Source organism: Microtus pennsylvanicus, chromosome 1 (assembly GCF_037038515.1).
Source record: "Microtus pennsylvanicus isolate mMicPen1 chromosome 1, mMicPen1.hap1, whole genome shotgun sequence".
In the NCBI taxonomy this organism is placed as follows: domain Eukaryota; kingdom Metazoa; phylum Chordata; class Mammalia; order Rodentia; family Cricetidae; genus Microtus; species Microtus pennsylvanicus.
The window spans coordinates 178,864,286-178,890,470 of record NC_134579.1 but is presented as its reverse complement, the minus strand read 5'-3'; the positions used below and the strand labels follow the sequence as shown (position 1 = coordinate 178,890,470).

General features: G+C 40.3%; 1 protein-coding gene across 1 annotated transcript in view; it reads left to right on the top strand.

Annotated features, from left to right (window-relative positions):
• Positions 1–475: 475 nt before the first annotated feature.
• Tbc1d32 (TBC1 domain family member 32) overlaps positions 476–26,185 on the top strand; it is a 200,535-nt gene continuing 174,825 nt past the window's right edge. Inside the window, exons 1-4 of the mRNA XM_075945999.1 lie at positions 476–961; positions 3,452–3,613; positions 8,883–9,060; positions 17,942–18,010. Of these exons, the coding sequence (XP_075802114.1) occupies positions 807–961; positions 3,452–3,613; positions 8,883–9,060; positions 17,942–18,010 (564 nt within the window). The 5' untranslated portion in view covers positions 476–806. The remainder of the gene's footprint in view (positions 962–3,451; positions 3,614–8,882; positions 9,061–17,941; positions 18,011–26,185) is intronic.

Genomic DNA, 26,185 nt, shown 5'->3' with positions numbered 1-26,185 from the left:
GGGCCCTCTGGGGCAGCAGCCAGTAGTGCTTTTTACTAAAAAACAAAAACAAACAGACACATCAAATTTAGTTTTTGCTGTCTACAGTCGATAGTGTCATGGAATGTTGGGCCATCTTCTGGAGCATGGCCACACTCTTAATGGCAACTTACTCCCCAACTCCCAGAAACTTTATCTACTTAGCATTCTGTACTAAGGCCCTTAACTGCTCTGTAGGGAATTGCTAATTTCTATTCTGTCACGTTAGGAAGGGCCATCTTCTCAGGTAGGCAGCGCTTGGTAAGCTGCAGGCGCTCAGCAGGTGTTAGTTGTTGAAAGAGAACATTTTAAAAATTCTATCCACTCTCCAGATGACACTCCGGCTTCCTTTGCTCTGCTTTTATTGACTAGCTCTTGCCACTCTTTCCCTTCCCTCCCTGAGGACGAGGTTCAGAAAGGGCTCCTCCTGGATTCACCCCCCTCCCCCCGCCGCGTCGGCGAGCTGACGTCAGGCGCAGCCGGGGCGTTCCCGTCAGGCTCTCCCAGCGGAGCCTGAAGGTCGGGGGCTGCCTGGGCTCTGCTGGTACCGCGGAACTGCAAGCATCTATCGCCTCGCCGGCCTCAGTCCACGCCTGGTCTTCAAACCCAGAGCCTCATTTCCAACGGGACAGAGCTGCTCAGTCTCGGCCCCGCCCCCTGGGCGCTGGCGGTGGTTTCCTAGGGGACGACGCTGCGCGCCGACGGCGATTGGACCGGGTCGCGCGTGCGTGGTGGCCTGTGTTGGTGGCGACCCCGCGGAGGGTGCCGAGGTTTGACTGCTGCACGGAATGGCCCATTTCTCCAGCGACGATGAGGTGATGCTGCAGGCGATGCTCCGGCAGCTGTTCCAGAGTGTGAAGGAGAAAATCACCGGCGCTCCCTCCTTGGAGTGCGCAGAGGAGATCCTCTTGCGGCTGGAGGAAACTGACGAAAATTTCCACAAGTAAAGTCGAGTTTAAGTTTTTAAGCAAACAAACCACTGGTCCAGGGAAGGTGAAAATGATTCGGATAAAGAGAGTCATTTGATTTTTGTTAAAATAGCTAATTGGTGATTCAGTTTGTCTACCAGTTGTCCCAGTGCCGAATTTATTTTTTCTTTATTTTTTTTAAAACTCGTTTTCCAGAGCTTCTTCTGCCTGTTTTTCTTTGCTGTTACATCAATTGTAAACCATTCGTGTACTTTAAAGAGCAATCTTAATCCCTGAAATTCGGGATTCCTTTCACTTTACCTAAAAGCAGTGGCTCCCAAGATCCCTATTTACTGGTCTGTTGCTTCATTACCTGCTGTAGTTAGCCATTCAACACTGCAAGGGCTCCCATGCTGAAGTATCTCTGGGTGCCTGTGGAGCAGGAGGGCGCCCATGCAATTGCCCTGACTCCAGTGACAAGAGGCAGGATGCCAGGTATGGAGGAAAAAAAGAAAGTTGTCAGGTGCTACCAGAATGGTCTTTAAAAATGTAAACACACCTTAGACTTAAATATCTTTAGAGAGCTAATCCTTTCTTTGGAGTTTATCCATACACCAAGTTAAGCCTCTCAGTCACAGTCTATCTTCAGGCTCTCGGTTTATGATGAGTTGTAGCTTTTTCAAATCCAGTGTTTGCATTTTATTTGGTCTCACAGTCATTGTTTCTTGTGATGTCGCTTTAGTCTGCTAATCTATTTAATTCACTCTGGTGCTGGGAATGGAACCCAGGGTCTCATGAATGACAGGAGACATTTTATGGTGCTTTTATTGACTTTTGGATAATTTGAAGTTCAGTTTCTCTGAAAATGGGCATTAGGGGTTCCTTCAGGCCTTTGATGCTCTGTGTTAAAGGTTATTTGTTTACTTGTTTTATGGGTTGTCCCTTATAATTCCCTCAGGTTCACAAGGGAAGTTTTAAAAGATGTAGAAAGAATCACTGTAGAGTTTCGCATTTAATACTAAATTTTGAGACTTGCTTGGTGTGTTGCTCAGGCTAGCCTGAAAGTTACTATTATGTTTCAACATTCTAAGTGATGGGAGCATGCACCATCCTGCCCAGCTTGAGTTTTTAAAATTTATGGTTGTGTTTATGGCTTCCTTCATTGTTACTTATTTCCATAGTATCTCACTGCTACTCTCAATTATTGGATGGCACTATTCTCTTTTTGTTTTTTGATTTTTTTCGAGACAGGGTTTCTCTGTAGCTTTTTGGTTCCTGTCCTGGAACTAGCTCTTCTAGACCAGGCTGGCCTCGAACTCACAGAGATCCGCCTGCCTCTGCCTACCGAGTGCTGGGATTAAAGGCGTGCGCCACCACCGCCCGGCTATGGCACTATTCTTTAGACATACTTGGAATCAGGTTTCTCTTTGGTCATAGGTTTATTATTTAAAAAGCTCAGTATAGAAAATTTGGCATCTTCCCCCAAATTAAATTTATTACTAACTCATTTGCTTGGTTTTTGTTTTGACAGGATCTTACTATACAGCTCTGATTGGCCTCGAGCTTGTTGTGTAGATGAGGCTGTCCTAGAACTAACAGAGATCCCCCTCGTCTTGGCCTCTGGGGTGTACACCACCACCCTGGCACATGTGTGCTCCAAAAACAGTAAATAAGGCAGTGATTTTAGCAGTGTATTTTGGGAATTTTTCAGTTTTATCTAGATTTTAAACTAATTTACATAAAGATTTTCATTAACATCCTGTTACCTTAATATTTCCAAGGTCTGCAGTTATATCTTCCTTTTATGAGTCCACATATGAAAAAACTTATATGGGATTCTGGGTTTCTTGGTTGTTAGCATTTTTATAAGAAGGTAGCATTGGAGACATTTGAGTCAGTAAATATGTAATTTCAGGTATAATAAACCCAAGTGGGAGACAGTGTGCTCATTGGAGGAGAAACTAATATAGGTAATGCTGTCATGGAGATTTGTCATGAGGAGATGTTAACCTGTCCCTTCCTTTAGTGGCCTCTTCTGGTTTTCTCTCTAAGCTGTATGTATTTTTTCTGAATGTTACTAAAATTAAGTAAAGACATTCACATTTCCACTCTTCTCTAGTGTTACTACCTCCATTTTCCAAGAAAACTCTATTGTTGTTTTTCCATGGCAAACCTGTGGCTTTCTCAGAATATTGGTACAAACATTTGGGCAGGTATTTTACTTAACTAGGGAGACTGGTCAATCTGAGAATCAAAATTTGCTGGCATGATGGTATGCACCCATAATCCCAGGCTGGAGGAGGCTGATGAAGAAAGATTTTGAGTTTGAAGCCAGCCTGACCTACATTTTTCCAATAAAACAGGACAAAAGATTTAGAGATTTCTTGCCAGCATTTGTTACTTATTTTCTTAATGACAAGGCAAGAGATTTTCGCATGTTACAGGCCTTTGTGTGCTAAATTCCTTGGCTCTGGTTAATCAATGGCACTGATATTTGCTCCGTTTCATTTCTCTATTTGTTTCAGCTATGAATTTGTGAAATACCTTAGACAGCACATATGTAACACGTTGGGGTCTATGATCGAAGAAGAGATGGAAAAATGCACATCTGATGATAACCAGGGTGAGGAATCCGGTTATGACACTGTTGTACAGCACGTCACCAAGAGAACGCAGGAGTCTAAGGAGTGAGTACGGCGTAATAATTATGTTTGTGTGTATAATTTAGATCTCACCCTGCAAGCCCTTTGACTTCCTTTCTCAAGGGATTTTTCTAGATTCCTGACCTCTGTAGATGCTTGGTAGGGAAGTAGGATATATAGAAAGATAAAGATTAACTATTGGATTTCCTTTCAAAAGAAAAACCTTGAGGTGGGTAAACTAGCTAGGAAGGGAAAGTTGGGATGCTGGTAGGGCTCACAGATTTTAGAGATTGTTAAAGCTGTGGGAGGTTTTGGCTAAGAGTTAAAAAGAGGAGAAGATAAGATGGAGAAAGAAGAAAAGAGGTAGGAATATGTGCGGGAGTTTGGGAGATGTATCTGCAGGATAAACTGGGTGGAGAAACATCAGCAGGAGTCTGCAAACTCAACAGAGCCCTGTATAAGCAAAAGCATCATGAGGCATCCACAAAAGTGGAAGGTAAATAGCACAGGATAAAAACCAAAATGAGTGAATTGCTGGCCCGCCGACCCTGATCTGATGGGTGAGGGTCTCAGCTCCCTCTGGCTATGGCAGCTTCCATATGGTGCTGTGTGCAGAAGGGGGAGTTGGACCCTTTGGTCCCTGCAGCCTCCGTGTTCTGGGATTTCTGGCATGGGAGGAGGAGAGGTTATAAGTCCTCTTTTGAAGTTTCCTTGGATCTCAGCACCTGTGCAGGCTAGGCAGATGTAAGGAGCACACTTCCCTCCAGTTTCTGCTGCTCTTCCAACACTAATACCTCATTGGGATTTCTTGACAGTACCCCGAAGCCATACCCCTCACATTCTATAGAGCAAACTCAGGGCTCTCTAGGTAGTTCACAAGGCTGTCCATGAGCTTTCCGCACACTCTCCTAACATATTTGCCACCTTCTTTCCCATAATCTCACCACATTGGTCTAGCTCTTTATTAAACACTCAGGCAGGCACATCTCTCAGGTTTGTCCTCATGTTGGATTGCTGTAGAGTGTCCTTTCCATAGATTATCTGATTTAACATTCAACTTGGGAGCATCTTAGTTCACTGTCTTCATTTTAAGGCATTTTGTTCTCTATTCTGCCTAAACCAATAGCCTTTCTCTCTTCATCATATTTACCTATTTTGCTTTATTTTCCTTTCATCTTTTTGTCACTAAGAAAGGATACAATATATATCTATCTTTTTCTTTTATTTCAGTATTTCATTGATAGGATGGGTGATCTACAAAGATAAATTTGTACCCTATTTTTTTTAATTTCTGTATCTTTAATGCCTTGAACGTGCCTTGTATATTATAGATGCTTAATAGAGACTTGTTAATAAAATTGAAGTGTTTTATTTAATTATAATGTATGATTATAATTAATTATAATTTTGTTGAGTTATAATTAAACTCGAATCTGTTTTATGTTACAAATTGCAATACTGTAGATGTTATTTGTTCTCAAATAATGTTAGGAGCTTGGTCCCCAATGTGGCAGAATTAGGAGGCAATAGATCCCTAAAGAGAAGCTACATACAAGAAAATTAGGTCATTGAAAACGGAGTCTCAGCGGGGATTAAGGCAGTTCTTAACCCTGTTTAGTTCTAGTAAGTGAGAGAGCAAGCATGCATGCTTGCCATAGAGAAAGAGATAAACAGATGTTAGAAAGCAACAGTCCCCTCCCTACCTCCTGGCTTCTGGTCTTGTCTATCCCTTTCTCCAGCAATCTTGTGATTTGTGTGCTATTTACCATGAGGTATGGACCAGAGCTGGGCAGAAACTAATGCAAGCTTGTGATCCCCCAAACTTATGAGATAGGCTTCTTTTCTTCATTACTGTACCTAGGCTCAAGTACAGTTTTAGCAAGGAAAGCAGACTATTGTTGAAAGTGCTGTGTCATTGGCAGTAGCTCTTTTCCCTTTATATGTCAGCTAGTCTTCATGCATTGAGCGAGCAGCTACAATATGGTGTACTGTAAAGAGGAAGGGAGTGTTTTCCACCCTTCACTAATCTACAGTGTAAAGAGAAGAGTTTAATACTGTTCTGAAATGGAAATGAAACAGATTCAATTCAGTGTGTTCTGTGCTATGATATATACAAAAGGCTGTATGGAAATATCAAGGAAGAAATATACTAGTCCAAATATGTAATGAATGTTTATAACAAAGAAGCATGTAAACACAAGCCCCAAAGGAAATTAACTTCCCCCTGGAGCATGAAAGTGATGAATGCATGGGTGGGTCTGTCACGGTTCCCGTCCAGGGTTCTGGGTCCCTTTCACCATCCTACTCCATCATCCCTTATGGCAGGGGATGGTAATGTTTCTTATAAAGGAGCATACAATAAACACTTTAGGTTTTATTCCTTGTATATTTTATCAACAATATGAGAACAGCCATAGATCATATATAATGGAAAGAATGTGCACGGGTTATAGTTAAATTTTATTTAATGGAAAGTCAATTTAGGTCAATAAAATAATGTCTTAATTACTTTTTTATTGCTTTTTGTAGTTTTATTACAACTACTAGAGACCAAGGATTCAAATGGCCCATGAGGGCCATTCTGTTTTAAACCATCAGAGATAATATTCTGCCAACCCTAGTATCAGAGTTAATCAAATTTCTGCTTGAGTATTTATTATCTATTAAAGAAAATTAATTCTAATTTATTTATAAACTAAGCTTAAAAATATTAGTCTGGACAGGAATTCTGTTTCTCTTATGAGAACTATTACTTATTGTTGTTACTCATTGGAATAAGATGACAATATATAGACATAAATAGTTCAGACATTAACATATGGAATAAAGTCCATAAAGTTAAAATTTCTTTTTTTAATTTTTGGTTTTTTGAGATAAGGTTTCTTTGTGTAATAGCTCTGGCTGCCCTGTAACTCTCTTTGTAGACCAGGCTGGCCTCAAACTCACAGAGATCCACCTGCCTCTGCCTCCTGAGTGCTGGGATTAAATACATTCACCACTGTACCTGGCTAAAGTTTCTTATTTTATAGAAAAATAAAGGAGTTGTGTCCATATTTGGACACTATTTAAATACCTAGTAGTCTGTGTTTAGCTGCTTATTCCAAAAAGAATGCTAAACCTGATCAGATAATAGAGGCACGCAAGCATTTTAGTGATAAGTGCAGAGTTTTATATGATCCTATTAGGAAATTACTTTCAAAAAAGTTCTTTGTAAGCTATTTAACTCTGTTGTCCTTAAGTTCATCCATGCGTAAAATTTAAAACAGTAATAACCACCAAGATTCAAAAAGACTTAATGAATATTTGTCTTGTGATTTTTGAACTGTGGACGATAGACTTTAAGTTGTATGGAGTATTATTTTGTTCGAAGTTTCTTGAAAAGTTACTCAGTGCTCATGTGGCAACAGTACATTTTTATTGTAATAAGTACAAGCCATATCGCTAATTAAACATTTTGATGTTTATTTATTCAATATTGATATGTGGAAGAGTTTCCTTTTAGGCTCTCTCTTGTTATTTAATGAGTTTGGAAGCACTTAGGCAGATTTCCATTGTTATTCTGGCTTTCTTTCCTTGAAGCTTTTTATTTTCCTATTTGAATATTTCTTGAAGCATTATAGGAATGTGTGGATAGTATCTGCTTCCCTTTGTTTTCTAAAAGCTACAGTGGCTACTGTTGCATTCTGGCTAATTTAACCTTTGATATGGATGATCAGCTACTTAGGTTTGTAAAAGATTATTACTCTTATTTTCCCTTCTGTCTGTTTTTATGATAGTTCTTACAGAGGAATTCATGGTCGTCCTTTAAAAAATTCCTATTAGAAACATTTATGTCCATATTGAAATTTCAGATGTTCATTGGATTAAATAATTCTCACGTTTTACTTTTCATACTTCTTCATTAAATTACCAAAATTCCTTTCCTTCCTTTTTTCGTGGTTGCTGTTTCTTCTTTCTTCTCCTCCTCTTTTTCTTTCCCTGTAGTAAGAGGCTGCTCGTTCATTCCCAGCCACTTAGACCCAAAGTAATCACACAGAAGCGATAATATTTACCACTGTTTGGCCAGTAGCTTAAGAGTATTGCTAGCTAGCTCTTACATCTAGAGTGAACTTATCTTTATTAATCTGTGTGTCTCCATGTGGCTGTGGCTTACTGGCAAGGTTCCAGCTGGCAGCTCTGTGTCTTTCCCCTCTGGCATCTATCTCCACAGCATCTTTCTGACTCCGCCTTTTTTCTCCCAGCATCCAGTTTATTTTTTCCGCCTTGCTTTACTCTGCTAAACCACTAGCTGAAACAGATTCATTATTAACCAGTGGTATTCACAGCATACAGAGGGGAGTCCCACATCACTTCCCCTCCCTCCCTTCCTCTTTAATCTTCCTTCTCTTCCTTCTTTTACCTTCTCTTGATGCAGACTTGAACTAAATCTTTCTGTGTCCATTTAGAGGGCTGGATAACAGGCATACCTCACTGGATCTGGCTAAATCACCAAATTGTAAATTTTAAAGAAATAGAGAAGTCATGAAGTACCTGTCAACATACCTAACTTCAAAGGATGCTGAGAGTATAGTTTAGCTACTAATCAATTACTATGAAAGGAGAGAGCAGCTTTCTGTTTGTTTGAGACAGAGTCTCAATATGTAGCACTGACTGGCCTGAAACTTCCTTTGTAGGCCAGGCTGCCATTGAATTTATAGAAATATCCTTCTCTCTGCTTCTTGGATTCTGGGATTAAAGATGTACCACTGTGCCTTGCCAGAACAGCTTCTGATGGACAGATCTTTATTTTTATCAGAGCATTTTTCTCCGTCCCTCCCTCCTTCTGGTAGGGTATTCTTGTGCATCTCAGGCTGACCTTGAGCTCACTAAGTAACACAGTCTGGTTCCAGGGGACCCATCCCCCTCTTCCTTCCTTGGAGGCACTGCACACATAGGTACAGAAACACATGGAGGCAAATACCAATACACATAAAATAATAAAGTAAAAATAAAATTATACATTTTCTAAAATGATAAGTTTTCTCTCGTGGAGACGTCTGGAGACTTGCAGAGCTGAGGGAATCTAGAGAATGTCTAGTTTTAAGTCTCACTTCAGAGATCTGTGTCCTGGAAGATAGAGAAAAGAGGTAGAGATGAGATGAGCTACAGAAGTGAACTGGGTTCTGGCTTTATGTTGTGAGCATGTGGGTATGTTGCTGACAACAGGAATGCGTGCCACCGGGACAGCTTGGCTTAGAATTATGCTGATTTTATCGCATGACTTCGTAGATGAAAAGTTGTAAGTCTACTTATTGGGTGTACATTGAATTTAAAGGTACAAGGAAATGATGCATTCCCTGAAGAATATCATGATGGTGGTGGTAGAGACCATGATCAACAAGTTTGAGGAAGATGAGACCCGGAGTCAGGACAGGCAGCAGCGACTGCAGAAGGAGGAGCGTGGCAGCTGCTGCACGGACAATTGTTCTGACAGTGACTCCTCCTTCAATCAGGTGGGCTCTTCGTTTCCCAGTCTTGTCTTAAAACAGTCTTTAATCATCACTAGCTTGTATGTATGCTTTCTCATTTTTTTTCTGTTCTCCAATTTTAAGATTCAGAAAAAGTAAAGCATAAAACAATCTATTTGGTCGATGAAATTTTACAGAATTGTTTGTTTAATAAATAATCATATCTCAGATAATTTTTAGTCAGGATTATGTTTTGAATTAATAACAACAACAATAATAAGGGTTGAAATAAATCTCTTTAAGCATTAATCAAAGAAGTTTATTGTCAATTTTTATCAAAGTGTAACTAACTGAGAGGTGGAGATAAAACGTTGATGATTTTTATGCATTTCTGGGTTGAAAGTGGCTGCGAATTGTCAGTTTTGCACATTTAAAGTCTTAATATGTAAAGCAGTTTGAGGCTAACCAGTCTGGTGTGGGGCAGAGAACTAACCCTAGCCCTGTGGAGACTGAAGCAGGGGGATTGTGAGTTTGAGGCCACCCGCCTTATATACTGAGACCCTGTCCTAGGAGCTAAAAACAAACAAAAAGCAACTAAAAAGTTCGAGATTGTGATGGTTAGTTTTAACTGTCCACTTGACACAGCCATGAGTCACCTGGGGTTGTCTAGATGAGATTGCCTTATGGGTATGTCTGTGGAGAGTTGTCTTGGATACGGATGTTAGCTGATACTAGAAGATACAGGCCACTGTGTGTGGTGCCATTCTGCATGCAGAGGATCCTGGACTGTGTAAGTGCAGAGAAAGCCATCTGGGCGCAGATCTGAGCACAGGTAAGCTGTACACTTAGTCCTTTCTGCTCCCACCTGTGTGTGTGCTGTGACTCACAGCTCCACTTCCTCCTTCCGTGACTTCCACCCATGGTGGGCCGTCACCTCTAATTATAAGGTAAAGCACTTTCTTCTCCGAGTTGCTTTATATCAGGATATTTTGTCACCTCAACAGAAACCGGGACAGAGTGATGGAGGAAGGTCATTGGTTAAAAAAATAAAGAAACTGCTTGGCTGGCCCTCATAGGTTAGAACACAGGTGGGTGGAGTAAACAGAACAGAATGCTGGGAGGAAGAGGAAGTGAGCTCAGACTCAACAGCTCTCTTCTCGGGAGCAGACGCCTCAGAGAGACGCCATGCTCCTGGCTCCTGGGCAGACACACGCGATGAAGCTCTGACCCAGGATGGACGTAGGCTAGAATCTTCCCGGTAAGACCGGTGCTCACAGATTATTAGAGATGGGTTGATCGGTATATCAGAATTAGCCAGTAAGGGCTAGAGCTAAAGGGCCAAGCAGTGTTTAAATGAATACAATTTGTGTGTTGTTATTTTGGGGCATAAGCTAGCAGGCGGCCGGGGTGCTGGGGACGCAGCCCCGCCGCTCCTATTACTACAACAGAGGACTTTATTTTTCTCTAACTAGGATGTAGGTAGGAGTACCTGCCATTCGACTGCAGTCAAACTGGACAAAGATAGGCTTAAGTCTAAATTAGTCCAAATGGAAGACAAGGAAACGAGCTAGACATGTGTCAGGAGCCCCTGGCAGGCATCCAGGCTGAACGCTGTCTGTCTGTTCGTCTGCCTGTAATAATTTTGTTTTTGAGATTTTTAGAACTGAAAAGCAAGTCTAGGCCTTTAGGATCAGCTCTGCATCCTTTGTCACAGGTCTCCACCAGCGAGAAGGCTCCTGCCTCTGCGGTGGATACAGATTGCCTGCCAACGTGACTTGGGGACTGGGCTAATGCTGCAAAGAAGGAGCGGTATAATTAGAAATTAGACCATAAGCATCTTTCCAAAACTGACTTGAGGAGTTCAGATAAAACATGAATAGAAGATGCATAGCAGCCTCTGCTTGGATTGCACCATTGAGCGGGAAGGACTGGAAGTAGCCCAGGCAGACCTGGAGTTGCCATGCTTAGTTGCCACTGCATCGCTGGTCAGGGGAGATTGTGTCAAGCTGTGAGCTTCACACTCTAGACTGACTGTGTGATGTGACAGAGGATGTGATGGAGATTGGGGGTTTTCCATCTTACGGCCGTGATAATTTCTTGTTGATGAGCTCGTGGGAAGAAAATTAGTTAATTGCCTTTGCGGGGTTGGCTTAATTGCTTGACCTAGCTTCTTAAGAAATGAAAAGACAGAAAACTTTAGTGAAGTTCACTCAGGAGCACACTATTTAATGATATTCCTTGGTTAATGAACCCCTTTAATATACTGAAACCCAGGAGAAGAAAAAACCGAAGCATTGTTAATACACTCCTCAAATGGAAGTATTAGGCCTAACTAAGCATAATCAAATACGAGGAATTCATCAGCTGCTAATTCCCAAATACTGGTTATTACTAGTGACGGGAATAACAGATCTTTCAGGTTTGGACAGAACAGAGTCACAATTTAAAATATTTTTGTCTTTTAATTTTGTTTGGTTTGGATTCCTCAGAAGAAACTATGCCTTCAGATCTGTGGTTTCCTTTGGGATGCCCACAGGCAATAGTCTAGCCTTCTAGCATCTACTCAATGAATACGACTATTCCAGAAAAGACTAATTGGTTTGGAAGTGAACTCTGTCCATGAGGACATTGTGAGATGCATGAAGTTTCTGAAACAAATGTATGAGTGTTGGAACATCCCAGACCTCTCTTTCAGAGGTATGAGCTTGGAGAGGTGTGTGGGTATGCCTTTGCTTAGTAAAGAGAGACTTTTCTCTGACAGGGTCCTGACCCCAATCTTCCCCAGTGATCAGCTCTTTTATGACTGTGAGGTTGAAGATTAGTGGGAGGGCCTTGGGGCAGCTCCCTGCTCTAGTCCATCCAGTTTATATATGCCAGGGATTACCAGTCAGTGACAAGAATAGACTAAGGAAATGATGATCTTTGCTCCCGACTTTTGCAGAACTGAGAAGTATCTTTTTCTCAGGGACTAGGGTCAGAGGTTCATCATTTGACCACAAAGCTCTGTTTGTTAGACGTTATTTACCATTAAGTCATCTGTCTCCGTAGATCAGCCTCCTGATTAGTCTAGCTGGTCCTCACCTTTACAGCTGCTAGCTCACTGTAATAGAGCTGCTCCTGTTACCACTCACTGCTTGCTGCTGGACACCGGATTCTTCACTGTGGAAGCAAGGAGATCTACTCTTTGCCTTGTAACAACTCCATTAAATACTTACATTCTCATTGACGACTTCAAGATCACTGCTTGCTCTGGGCTGAAAACTGTATCTGGATTTTTCTTTTCTATAATTAAAATGTAAAGTTAGCATACAAAGTAATAGGTTACATTTTGACATTTTCATACACATGTCATTATACTTTGTTCTTATTTACCCCTATTCCTCAGCATCCTTTGTGCCTTTCTCTTGCTCGTACCCTCCTTTCTCTTTCTCTCAAATAGTTTCTCTTCTACTTTCCCTCCTCCACTCTCATGACCTTCCCGCACACAAATTTGCATCTAGATTTTGCAAATGAAATCAAGTGTGGCATTTGTCATTCTGAGTCTGGCTTATCACTCTTAACACAAAGGCTTTCAGTTCAGTATCATTATTTATTTATTCTTTATGTCTGAATAAAATTCCATTGTGTACACTACTTTCTGTTATCCATCTTCTGATAAATGTCCAAGGTGAGTCATTTCTTAGTTATTAAAATAGAGCAACAGTTAACATGTATACACACGAAGATACAAAGTATTTCTGTGGTATGTTGACTTAAAGTTCTTGAATACATAATATTCCTAAGAGTAGTATAGGTGGGACACATAGTTCTATTTTCAGTTGTTTGAGGAACCTCAACTCAAATCCGTATTGATTTTCATAGTGATTGCATTCATTTACGTTTCTACCAGCTGTGTAAATGATCTCTTTCCCTATAAAACCATTTGTTTTCTTGATGGTAGCCATTCCAACTGGGGTTAACCAGACTCTGGCTCAAAGCATTTTTAAATTACATTTTCCTGATAGATAAGAATGTTGAACATTGTCTTAAATGCTTAGTGGCCATTTATATTTCTTTTACTGAGAACTGTCTATTTGGTCTATTAACTCACTCATTGATTGGGTGAGTTTATGTGTGTTTAATTTTGCACTTAATTTTAGTCATGAAGCCCCTACATTCTCTAGGTCACTTATTCATTCTGGTGATTGTACTATACTTTTGATGTTGCAATTTTTTGTGAGTGGAATAGTCTTTATTTTTTCATTATTTTAAGTACTGTAACTTGATTGTATCTGGAATTTTAATCTATTATTGAAAAACGGGAGATTATTAATAGTAAATGTAGATTTAAAGATACTGAAGAATGAATCACTTATAATAGTTTTGAACTATAATTTTGGACAAAACAATGTAAGAGTTTGGTGTTGGGCCATTTCGAACTGGGAAATTGGAATGCTCCTCCCAATTAAATTAATATTTTACAGTTAATGTTCTTTCTTTCTGCTACCCCCATCATTTAACATAGTGCAGAACCAGTATTACACTGCTCTGTAATGGGCTAGCTGTCTTCTTATATTCCAAAGGAAACCAACCTCAGGAGGCGTACTTTATATGAAGAAGGTGCGCCATAGTAATTGTCATCCATTGCTCTGACACGCTATTTCATTGTTACCTGTTTAAGGCTTTTTCTCCTTTGTTTTACAAGAGCTTACTCTTGGTGATGAGCCATCACTTGGTGAATGTGGAAGGCAGCGTAATTGCCCTCTCTAATGTGTCCATGTGCTAATCCTTAGAACTTGTGAACATGGGATCTGGGCAAATAGGACTTTATGGATATTATTTTTTTAAAGATTTATTTATTTTATGTCCATTGGGGTATGGCCTGCCTGCATTTCTCTGTGAGGATGCCAAAGCCCCTGGAACTGGAGTTACAGACAGTTGTGAATGGCTCTGTGGGCTCTGGGAATTGAACATGGGACCTTTGGAAGATGAGCCAGTGCTCTTAACTGCTGAGCCTTCTCTCCAGCCCCCGTTACTGATAAACTATTAAGTTAAGGGTTTTCATGTGGAGAAATGACTTGGGTTCACTGGGCCTGGGAAATCACAGGGGTTTATGTAAGAAAAGCACAAGTGGCTGAACATACAGGCCGCCAGGGTTGGGCCCATGTGACTGCTGGCTTGAAGATGAAGTAGGACGTGGTTAGGAAACCAGACAGGCTCTAGGAACTGGGAAAGGCAAGGGAATGGATTATTTTCCCGTCCTGGCAATAGTTCTAGGATTTATGTTCTTCCAGTTAGAATTTTGTTGTGTTCCTTTTGCCTATACTGGGAATACAGCTGTTCTTCTGTTTTTCAGAATGTGCGCTTTCAGCTCTCCTAATATATTATTATTATTTTGCCACAATTCCTCAAGTTTTAATATCTTGAGTTTAACTCATTTTTTGGCACCTTCTGGAATCCTCCAGACTTTGCAGTGTTCTGGAGAGGATTCCACGGTGGCATGGGGACCACAGTTTTCAGCTGTCAAAGCAGCAAGGTCAGTCGTAGCACAACTGACCTGTGGCAGATTCCACCAGCTTTGGCCGCTCTGGTTGATGAGTTCATTTTTCCTTTTTCTAATTGTTTGGTAAGGAGAGAAAAGCAGCAGCCTAAAATCTTAAAAATATAGACTTATTATTTATAAAAATATAAATATGAAAGGGGACTGTAGGTGAAATTTTTACGAATGAGAGTAATATTATTGTCCAGCCTGAGAAAAATAGATAGTTTGGGAGAAAACCTGGGTAGGGCAGGTGTGAGCTTGTGTTTGCCTGTTTGCTTGTTTTGGTATTATTCCCTTGAAACAATTTGTTTCCAGACAAATAAAGTAATTACTTTGATTAGCCATGTTAATATTTCTTTTTATGCATACTTAAGTGCGTCCTCATAGCTTGAGTTATTAATAGACAGACTTTATTAAATTTTGCACTTTTAAAGGAAAGTGCATTTTCTTTGTTTTAGTCATTATAACTAAAACAGCTAGGAAATTTTAGAATAAGCTTAAAATCTGAAAACATCAAAACATTTTTTTCTCACGTTCACTTACATGCACACACACACATGCACATGCACACTTCTAAATAAAATAAACATTTAACTAGTTCATTCTGAGCTGTATAAGAGTGAAGAAAGTATGCTGTGTGTACTAATGCATTGCTCTCTGTTCCTGACTATGGATAAAATATGACCAATTGCTCAAAGTGCCTGTTGCCTTGACTTCCCTGCAATGATAAACTGCATCCTAGAACTGTGATCCAAATAAATCCTTTCTCTTTAAAAAACAAAAATAACCAAAAAAACCATTTTTCTTTGTTTTGAAATTACCTTATTCTGTATTTCTGGTTTAATTATAAGTAGATGCACATATCAAAAATTTTAGAGGTACTCATAGAAACTGCTCCAGGTGAGCCTCATTCATTCAGAATCTGTCCTGAACTAAGTCAGTCTGTCCTGAAATAATCAATGGCCGTGCCATCGGTGAGCTAAGACCTTGGCTCTTAACCTCTTCTGTGTCTCAGTTTTCTTTTTGAATTTTTTAAAAACGATATATTTATTTTTACTTAGTGTGGGTGAGTGTTTTGCCGGTGCCCTGGTTATGCTTTCCCTTCCTGTGATGAAACACCGGGACCCAAAGCAATCTGGGGAAGAAAGGCCTTGATTCAGTTCGCAGCTCTCAAGTCATACTGTATCAGGGAGGGAAACCAGGGCAGGAACCTGGAGGTAGGAGCTGAAGGCAAAGCCATGGGACAATGCTCTTTACTAGCCTGCTCTTCATGGCTTGCTCAGCCTATTTTCATATTCAACTCAGGGCCACCTGCCCCGAGGTGACAGTGCCCACAATGGGCCAGTCACCCCCGCATCTATTTCTAAGTAAGAAAATTCTCTATAGATTTGTGTCTACAGGTACCTCCGTGAAGCTAGTGATACCCACAGCAGGCTGGGTCCTTTCATACCAATGATCAATTAAGAAAATATTTCATAGACATGCCCATTGGCGAATCTGATGGAGGCAGCTCCTCAGAGTTACCTCTTCTGAGATGACTCTCATTGTGGTTGTGTCAAATTGACAGTAAAAGCTAGGACAAAGCCTAAACACTGTTGGCCTTTGTAGACCAAGAGTTTTGACCATCTTTTGTTCTTGCTTTTCTCCTTTATGCTATGCTCAGAAATGATTTGTTCAGTTTCTGCTTTAGCACATACAAACACATCTTAATTCCTCTTGGAAGCTTCTTACGTTGTTACGGTCATACCTGTTACCAACAACAGATCCATGTGGTCCTTTGCAGATCAGCCCACAGGTACTGCTTTAATACCCTCAGGGGTTTTCATCCAGGGAATATATAGAACCACCGAAAACCCAGCGCTTATGTACTGTAGCAGACATTTCACATGGGTTGGTTAAGTACATTCTAGTGAGTCTCTGTGGCTATTTATATCCATCCAATGATAAGACATAATACAAAATACAGAGCTTAATATAGTGCAGGTCAGCTTTAAGTCAGGCACTAGACATATTATGAATGCTATAACAAAGAGTTGTATAATATTTAAAAGCATTTTTTTCAGGAGAAACATGGCTGTGTTTAGGAAGACAAAGAAATTTGATAGAGTTGGGAACAGATTTAAACTATGTTATGCCTTTTCCTTTTTTTCTTTGTATGCTTTTGTGTATGCGTATGTGCTTGTGTGTGTACACTCGTGTGTACTTGCACATGTAGTGTTAAAGACTGAATCCAGAGCCTTGCACATGATAGGAAAGGGCTGTGCTACCGACCTTCACCTCTAGTCCCAGGTTTTGTTTTTTTTCTAATATACTTCATAAAGTGGGAAAAAGACAAATGCAGGTAGAATCGAGGAGGACAGATACAGTGGAATTAATTGACTATGAACTCTCATTTAATAGATGTGTATTGGGCTAGACACCACTCTATGAGTGTAGCAGAGTATCATTAGGCATCATTACACTGACATTATTTTCTTCTCCAATCATGTTTGGTTCTATCCCAGGTCTTTGGAACAGCCAGCCTGTGGTCCTGATGCTCCAGGGAGTGGCAGGGGTGGGTTTACTCTTGTGGCATGGGTCTTAGGCTAGACCAGTTATTAAGAGGCTTCTAATGGAAACATACCGAGACCCTCAGTCAGACATTAGGCTGAGCTCAGGAAATCCTGGTGAAGAGAGGGAGGAAGGATTGTAGCAGTTTCTGAACTGCCAGCAATGATGTCATGCCGTCACAGAGAGGTAGTGTAGAGGGTGGTGGCTATTGCAGATAGATCACCACCGTGTCATCAGGGAATGCTTCTTCCAGAACCTGCTTGAGCTGAGGTCTAAGTGCTAAGTGGGCAGAGCTCTGGGGAAGCCTGTCGGTGTATTATAAACCTTTTTCCAGATGGAGGGTTTTACTTCAGGATTTTTTCACCAATACAAAGGCAAAGGAGAGTCTGAAGAAGAGGGTAACACGGGAGGGTGACATCAGTGCGGCTGTGACAAAGGAGGTGACATCAGTGTGGCTGTGAGACGGGAGGGTGACAGCTGTGCGGCTGTGACAGCTATGCTGTTCCTGACTTTGTACTGTTTGCTGTGTGGTATTTTTGGTTTAATCATATCACATTTCTGGGTATATGATGTGTTTTTTTTTTTCAAATCTCTTTTGAGTCTTAAAATGTTCTGTACAGTGTGGTAGCTCAACAACAGACTCATATACAGGAAGTGTCAGTATTCTATAGGGAAATTTCAGTTCTGATTACAAAACCACTGGAAACAAAAGTTACACGTTTCTGCAAATCTAAATAGATCACCTTTGTCTTGTTTAGAGCCCATAGTGTGCCTGAAGTAAGGTTAACACAGTCATTTACATGGTCCTTCCGGAAGTCTAATAAATAACTCTATGTTCTATTAATTGTCTTCCAGAGTTACAAATTCTGCCAAGGAAAACTGCAGCTGATTTTAGATCAGTTGGATTTTGGGCAACCGAAAGAGGTAAGCTTAAAGGAGAGCTGTTGTGTTCAGGGAGTACCATGCATAGTCTTACTGCAGTCAGCAGTAGCCGTCTGTCTTGGTTGTTGTGATAGTGATGGCGTTTTTTGTTTGTTTGTGTTTTTAGGTGCTAGACCTTTCTTATTAGAAGCATCTTGGGTTGGTAGCCACGATTAGCTTTTCTGTCTGAACTGGACACTCACGTTGTGTTCACTCATTTCCTTCATCCCTTCTTTCCCTCTTTTCCTGTGTGTTCTAGGTGCATGTGGGACTCGTGTGTGTGTGTGTGTGTGTGTGTGTGCATGTGCTACGTGTGTGTGCGTGTGTGCAATCTTTAGGTCAGCATCACTTGTCACTCTTTATTGCTTATCACCTTATCTGTCTGTATCTATCTATCTATCTATCTATCTATCTATCTATCTATCTATCTATCTATCTATCTATCTAGTTTTGAGACAGTCTTTTTCTGAACCTGGATCTCCTTGACTGTCTGAACTGACTGTCTGCGAACTTCTGGTTTCCTCCATTGCTGCCCTTCTACCCCCAATGTTAGAATTTCAGACATGCACAACTGTGCCTGGGCTTTTATGTGGGTCCCGGGGACTCTGTACCATTTTCCCCTAGCTTCAGTTTGAAAGGGACAAAGCTGTGTGGCTGTTATCCATTTTTAGTATTTTATCATTAAGAAACCCCAGGGCTTGCTTCATTTTTAGAAAATGTGAGCATCCGTTTAAAGATTGTTTACAATAGTAACGTGGTATACGATCATGTACAATGCCTTGAAATATGTACATACTGGCATAAGTATGTTAAGATAGTAAGCATATATATTACCGCCCATACTTAGCCTTTTTAAAATTTTTGATTGAATAGCTTATAGTGTTTCCTGACAAACTTTTATGATTAGAATATTGTATACATATACATTGGGTTGTACAATAGATCTCACCAACTTATTCATTGCAAACGATATTCACAGTGATCTCACCAGTTCTTATGCATGAAAGTTTAGCCGTTTATTAGAAAAAAGACTTTGGGGAGGATCAGCAAGTGAATCGCTTGTCAAGACCCCTGATAATCTGAGTTCAGTCCCTGGACCCTCATGGTAGAAGGAGAAAGCTGAGTCCTGTAAGTCTTCTGGCTTTTGTGCACAATTCCACACCCCTACACATCCACTCTCCCACATTAAGTAAGCAAGCAAGCAAACAAACAATGAAAAACATTTAAAAAGAAAAAAAAATTGAGGAAGCAATTATATTAAATTTTATCTGTTCATATTTTGAAAGGTTTTAGAGACCACTATTTATTGATGTCTTGTTTTTATTAGAAAGTCATTTTGAATTAGAAACTACATAAGATTTTAAACGTGATAACATAGTAAACATTTATTTCTAAGTGTTTCTAATCACATATTTTGCAATATTTCATGGAAAAAATAAGCTTACATTTAGTTTATTAAAGGGAATTTAATATGGTTTCATTTTAAAAACTATGTTAGTGAAGGAAACAAAGAGGTTTGCATGCACTATTTCCTGGGACTAGCATCATGGAAAATCCCATGAGGGAGTTTGATTTTTATGTTGTTGATCAGGAAAAACAAATTTTATCAAAGCAAGAGGATAAAAGGTGAACTGAGCTTTGATAAATACAGCAGTGTGCAAGAACAGATGAAAAAAGAAATTAGCCCAAGAAGAAAAATATATGGGCTGTAACTCAAGTTAAAATATTTGTTTGTAAGGCCGTAAAAGTACACAGCAGGAATGGAAGACAAGTGCGGTTACTGTTCTATTGCTGTGATGAAACAACCATGGCAGCTTACAAAAGGAAGTATTTGATTTGGCTGATGGTTTCAGTTCATAATGATGGAGTGAAGGAACAGCTGAGTTTTTACATCACAAAGGAGGGGGGGGAGAGGAGAGAGGAGAGAGGAGAGAGAGGGGGGGGAGGGGAGAGGGGAGAGGAGAGGAGAAGAGGAGAAGAGGAGGGGAGGGGAGGAGAGGAGAGGAAAGGAGAGGGATCACTGTTAATCACAGTAATCTTTTTAAACATCGAACCTGGCCCCCAGTGACATACCTTCTCTAGCATGCTCCAAATCTTTCCCAAACAGTTCCAACAACTGGGTGCCAAGAATTATTCATGAACTTTTGGGGGCCATCTCATTCAAACCACAACAACCAGTACACATAAATTATTTTGGAAATACGTGTTTTGCAAGAGCAGGAGAACAATTGCGTATGGAAATAGAAAATCAGGACTAATTGGGCTGGTCTTGTAGAGGTCATGCAATTTCTTTCCGTGGCTGTGCCATGCTCTTCTCCTCATCTTATTGCTTTCTTGCCCCCAGATGTGGTGGTTCCTGATATGGTGCAGATGTTTTGTTTAGGACTGATCTCTGCTGCCACGTGTTCTCAGTATCTTGTGCAGCCGTGGGTGTCTGCATTGACCTCTGTTCACTGCAGAGAGCTGCTCTTCTGATTAACTTTACGCTAGCATTTGTTAGTCCATTCCTGGTTAGGCCGCTTGAGGCAGGTCATCTGGGGATGTGTCCTGGTTGAAGGTTTTTTAAACCTTAGACTTTTGGGTATAGCTTTAGGTATATCTTTGGATATGTTATTTAGTCTCAATTTTTCAAATGAATTATTTTCCAGAAATGTTTCTTTTTAAATGAATAATTCCAATTTATCCTACTGAAATAAAAGATATCAGAGAATACTTTATTTTCCTTTTGGCATTTTGCTTTATTTTCTTGATTATTAGCAAAAGTACTAAATGAAATTAGATATGAGATTAAACTACTTTTATGAATTGCAAATTTTGTCTTTAATTTAAATTGATTACTTGTAAATATATTCTTGCTAAGAGACCTTTCTTCTGGATAAATTTCAAGTAGTGAATTCTTAATGGGATTTTATTCAAAAAGTTACCAGGAAATGAGAAATTACTTAACATTGGGTGCTTCCAATTTCTCAATCAGAATGTTTCTTTCTAATCTTGCTAATGCCTATCATGGGTGTGTTTGAAAGTTTTTCCCATGGGACTCTTTAGCACTCTGCGTTTCCCCCCTCTGAAATAGTTGAGTCTGTGATGGAGGTCTCTGCTGCCTCTCTGTTACTCCCTGGGTTGATTTGGATCAAGTGACCAGAGTTTGCATAGAAGCTTGGCCTTGCTGTGTTGGGTTTTCTTTCTTTCTTTCTTTTTTTTTTTTTTTGGAAATGCTGTCCTGATTTTATTAGTACACATGAATTGAAATATTACATTGTACTTCATAAATAAGAACAATTATTATGTTAATCACAAAACTCTAAAATATTATATGAGATGAAAATGCCTACCGCCTTTATGAGATCATAGATTCAGACGTATTTGTTTCTTCCCATTCTAAAATTATTTTAAAACTAACTGTCTTAGATTAGGAACTTTTTTAGTTCTTTTGGCACAGTTCTAATAATCTTGATGACTTTCTTGAATTCTGATATATTAGAGATTTAGTTCATGTAATTCCTGTCTCTCTAAGGATATTTGGTTTCTTTTTTTTTTTCATTAAAGATTTCTGCCTCCTCCCCGCCACCGCCTCCCATTTCCCTCCCCCTTCCCCAATCAAGTCCCCCTCCCTTGTCAGGCCAAAGAGCAATAAGGGTTCCATGCCCTGTGGGAAGTCCAAGGACCACCCACCTCCATCCAGGTCTAGTAAGGTGAGCATCCAAACTGCCTAGGCTCCCACAAAGCCAGTACGTGCAGTAGGATCAAAAACCCATTGCCATTTTTTTTAATTTATTTATTTATTAAGGATTTCTGCCTCCTCCCCGCCACCGCCTCCCATTTCCCTCCCCCTCCCTCGATCAAGTCACCCTCCCTCATCTGCTCGAAGAGCAATCAGGGTTCCCTGACCTGTGGGAAGCCCAAGGACCGCCCACCTCTATCCAGGTCTAGTAAGGTGAGCATCCAAACTGCCTAGGCTCCCCCAAAGCCAGTACGTGCAGTAGGATCAAAAACCCACTGCGATTGTTCTTAAGTTCTCAGTATTCCTCATTGTCCTCTATGTTCAGCTAGTCCAAATTTATCCCATGCTTTTTCAGACCCAGGCCAGCTGGCCTTGGTGAGTTCCCGATAGAACATCCCCATTGTCTCAGTGTGTGGGTGCACTCCTCATGGCCCTGTGTTCCTTGCTCGTGCTCTCACTCCTTTTGCTCCTGATTTGGACCTTGGGGTTGTAGTCTGGTGCTCCAATGTGGGTCTCTGTCTCTGTCTCCTTTCATCGCCTGATGAAGGTTAATACCCAGGAGGATGTCTATATGTTTTTCTTTGGGTTCACCTTCTTATTTAGCTTCTCTAGGAACATGTATTATAAGCTCAATGTCCTTTATTTATGGCTAGAAACCAAATATGAGTGAGTACATCCCACGTTCCTCTTTTTGGGTCTGGCTTACTTCACTCAGGATAGTGTTTTCTATTTCCATCCATTTGTATGCAAAATTCAAGAAGTCCTTGTTTTTTACTGCTGAGTAATACTCTAATATGTATATATTCCATACTTTCTTCATCCATTCTTCCGTTGAAGGGCATCTAGGTTGTTTCCAGGTTCTGGCTATTACAAACAATGCTGCCATGAACATAGTTGAGCATATACTTTTGTTATATGATAGGGCCTCTCTTGGGTATATTCCCAAGAGTGGTATTGCTGGATCCAGGGGTAGGTTGATTCCGAATTTCCTGAGAAACCGAAACACTGCTTTCCAGAGTGGTTGCACAAGTTTGCATTCCCACCAGCAATGGGTGAGTGTACCCCCTTCTCCACAACCTCTCCAGCAAGGGCTATAATTGGTGTTTTTTATTTTAGCCATTCTGACAGGTGTAAGATGGTATCTTAAAGTTGTCTTGATTTGCATTTCCCTGATCGCTAGGGAAGTTGAGCATGACCTTAAGTGTCTTTTGGCCAGTTGAAGTTCTTCTGTTGAGAATTCTCTGTTCAGCTCAGTGCCCCATTTTATAATTGGATTGATTAGCCTTTTACGGTCTAGTTTCTTGATTTTTTTTTATATTTTGGAGATCAGACCTTTGTCAGTTGCGGGGTTGGTGAAAATCTTCTCCCAGTAAGTGGGTTGCCTTTTTGTCTTAGTGACAGTGTCCTTTGCTTTACAGAAGCTTCTCAGCCTCAGGAGGTCCCATTTATTCAATGATGCCCTTAGTGTCTGTGCTGCTGGGGTTATACGTAGGAAGTGGTCTCCTGTGCCCATGTGCTGTAGAGTACTTCCTACTTCCTCTTCTATCAGGTTCAGTGTGTTCGGACTGATATTGAGGTCTTTAATCCATTTGGACTTGAGTTTTGTGCATGGTGATAGATATGGATCTATTTTCATTCTTTTACAGATTGACATCCAGTTTTGCCAGCACAATTTGTTGAAAATGCTGTCTTTTTTCCATTGTATACTTTTAGCTCCTTTATCGAAAATCAGGTGCTCATAGGTTTGTGGGTTAAAGTCAGGGTCTTCTATTAGATTCCATTGGTCGACTTCTCTGTTTTTATGCCAATACCAGGCTGTTTTCAATACTGTAGCTCTATAATAGAGTTTGAAGTCAGGGATGTTAATGCCTCCAGACAATCCTTTATTGTATAAGATTGTTCTGGCTATCCTGGGTTTTTTGTTCTTCCATATAAAGTTGATTATTGTCTTCTCCAGATCTGTGAAGAATTTTGATGGGATTTTGATGGGGATTGCATTGAATCTATAGATTGCTTTTGGTAGAATTGCCATTTTTACTATGTTGATCCTCCCAATCCAAGAGCAAGGGAGGTCCTTCCATTTTCTGGTGTCTTCTTCAATTTCTTTCTTCAAAGACTTATAGTTCTTGTCGAATAGGTCTTTCACTTCCTTGGTCAGGGTTACCCCAAGATATTTTATGCTATTTGTGGCTATCGTGAAAGGTGATGCTTCTCTGATTTCCCTCTCTGCTTCCTTATCCTTAGTGTAAAGGAAGGCAACTGATTTTTTGGAGTTGATCTTGTATCCTGCCACATTACTAAAGGTGTTTATCAGCTGTAGGAGTTCTTTGGTAGAATTTTTGGGGTCACTTATGTATACTATCATATCATCTGCAAATAACGAAAGCTTAACTTCTTCCTTTCCAATACAAATCCCCTTGATCTCCTTATGTTGTCTTATTGCTATTGCTAGAACTTCAAGCACTATATTGAAGAGGTATGGAGAGAGTGGACATCCTTGTCGTGTTCCTGATTTTAGTGGGATGGCTTTGAGTTTTTCTCCGTTCAATTTAATGTTAGCTGTTGGCTTGCTGTAAATAGCTTTTATTATATTTAGGTAGGATCCTTGTATCCCTATTCTCTCTAAGACCTTTATCATAAAGGGGTGTTGAATTTTGTCGAATGCTTTTTCAGCATCTAATGAAATGATCATATGATTTTTTTCTTTCAGTTTATTTATATGGTGGATTATATTGATAGATTTTCATATGTTGAACCAGCCCTGCATCTCTGGGATGAAGCCTACTTGATCATAATGGATAATTTTTCTAATGTGTTCTTGGATTCGGTTTGCCAGTATTGAGGATTTTTGCGTCGATGTTCATGAGTGAGATTGGCCTGTAATTCTCTTTCCTGGTTGAGTCTTTGTGTGGTTTTGGTATCAGAGTAACTGTAGCTTCATAAAAGGAGTTTGGTAATGACTCTTTTGTTTCTATATTGTGGAATACATTAAGGAGTATAGGTATTAGCTCTTCTTGGAAGTTCTGGTAGAATTCCGCATTGAAACCATCTGGTCCTGGGCTTTTTTTGGTAGGGAGGTTTTTGATAACCTCTTCTAATTCTTCGCGACTAACAGGTCTGTTTAGATTGTTCACCTGGTCCTGGTTTAACTTTGGTATATGGTATTTATCTAAAAAAGTGTCCATTTCTTTTATATTTTCCAATTTTGTGTTATACAGGTTTTTGTAGTAAGATCTAATGATTCTCTGAATTTCCTCTGTGTCTGTGGTTATGTCCCCCTTTTCATTTCTGATCTTATTTATTTGTGTGTTCTCTCTCTGTCGTTTAATTCGTTTGGATAGGGGTTTGTCGATCTTGTTGATTTTCTCCAAGAACCAGCTTTTTGTTTCATTGATTCTTTGGACTGTTTTCTGTGTTTCTATTTTGTTGATTTCGGCCCTCAGTTTTATTATTTCCAGTCTTCTACTTCTCCTGTGCGTGTCTGCTTCTTTTTTTTTCTAGAGCTTTCACGTGCGTTGTTAAGTCCCCAATGTATGCATTCTCCATTTTCTTTAAGTGGGCACTTAGTGCTATGAACTTTCCTCTTAGCACTGCTTTCATTGTGTCCCTTAGGTTTGAGTATGTTGTCTCTTTATTTTCATTAAATTCAAGGAAGACTTTAATTTCTTTCTTAATTTCTTCCTTGACCCAGGTGTGGTTCAGTAGTTGACTGTTCAGTTTCCATGAGTTTGTCGGCTTTCTGTGGGTAGCATTGTTGTTGCCTTCTAACTTTAATCCGTGGTGATCAGATAGGACACAGGTGGACACTGATATTTTTTTGTATCTGTGGAGGTTTCCTTTGTTTCCAAGTATTGCCATTGTTCTTGAGTTTTTCAATTGAAGCTTTGTTCTACTGAAGCGGAACCTTCTCCACTTGTGTCCCTTGGGTCATGGTGTTTGGGCGGGGGGTTTGTGATTGGATTCTGTGATGATTAGGAATAGCCTTTTTGGGGGAAGGCAGAAATTCAGTTTTGCACTTTACTGCTGAATTAGCTTTTCTACTTCAGTGGCTAAAAGGCCAGGAAGTATGGTCCAGCAGGAAGATGAAAACGGTTGATGAGATTGTTCCCTGGGAGCTGTTCACAGAGGCTGGGATAGGAATGCTTTTCCAGGGGCTCGGCGGGCAGTGCGCTGGAATTAAGTCTGGCAAACTGTAGAAGCTCCAGTTGGGAGGCCTATGAGGATGGGGGATGTCCAGGATGAGGCTCCTGGAAACTGCTGCTCGGTGAGTCCAAAGCAGCCACCATTCATTTCTCTTGGCTGTGACATAGTAGCAGTGCACGTTCGGTTTCAGATTTTGTTACAGAAGACAGCCTGCTTTTCCTTTCTCTATTTAGCACTTAGTTGACAAAAACTGTTCCCCCGAGTTATTTTATAAAAGGGTGTCAGATTCTCAAAAGCAACTCATCAACACATAG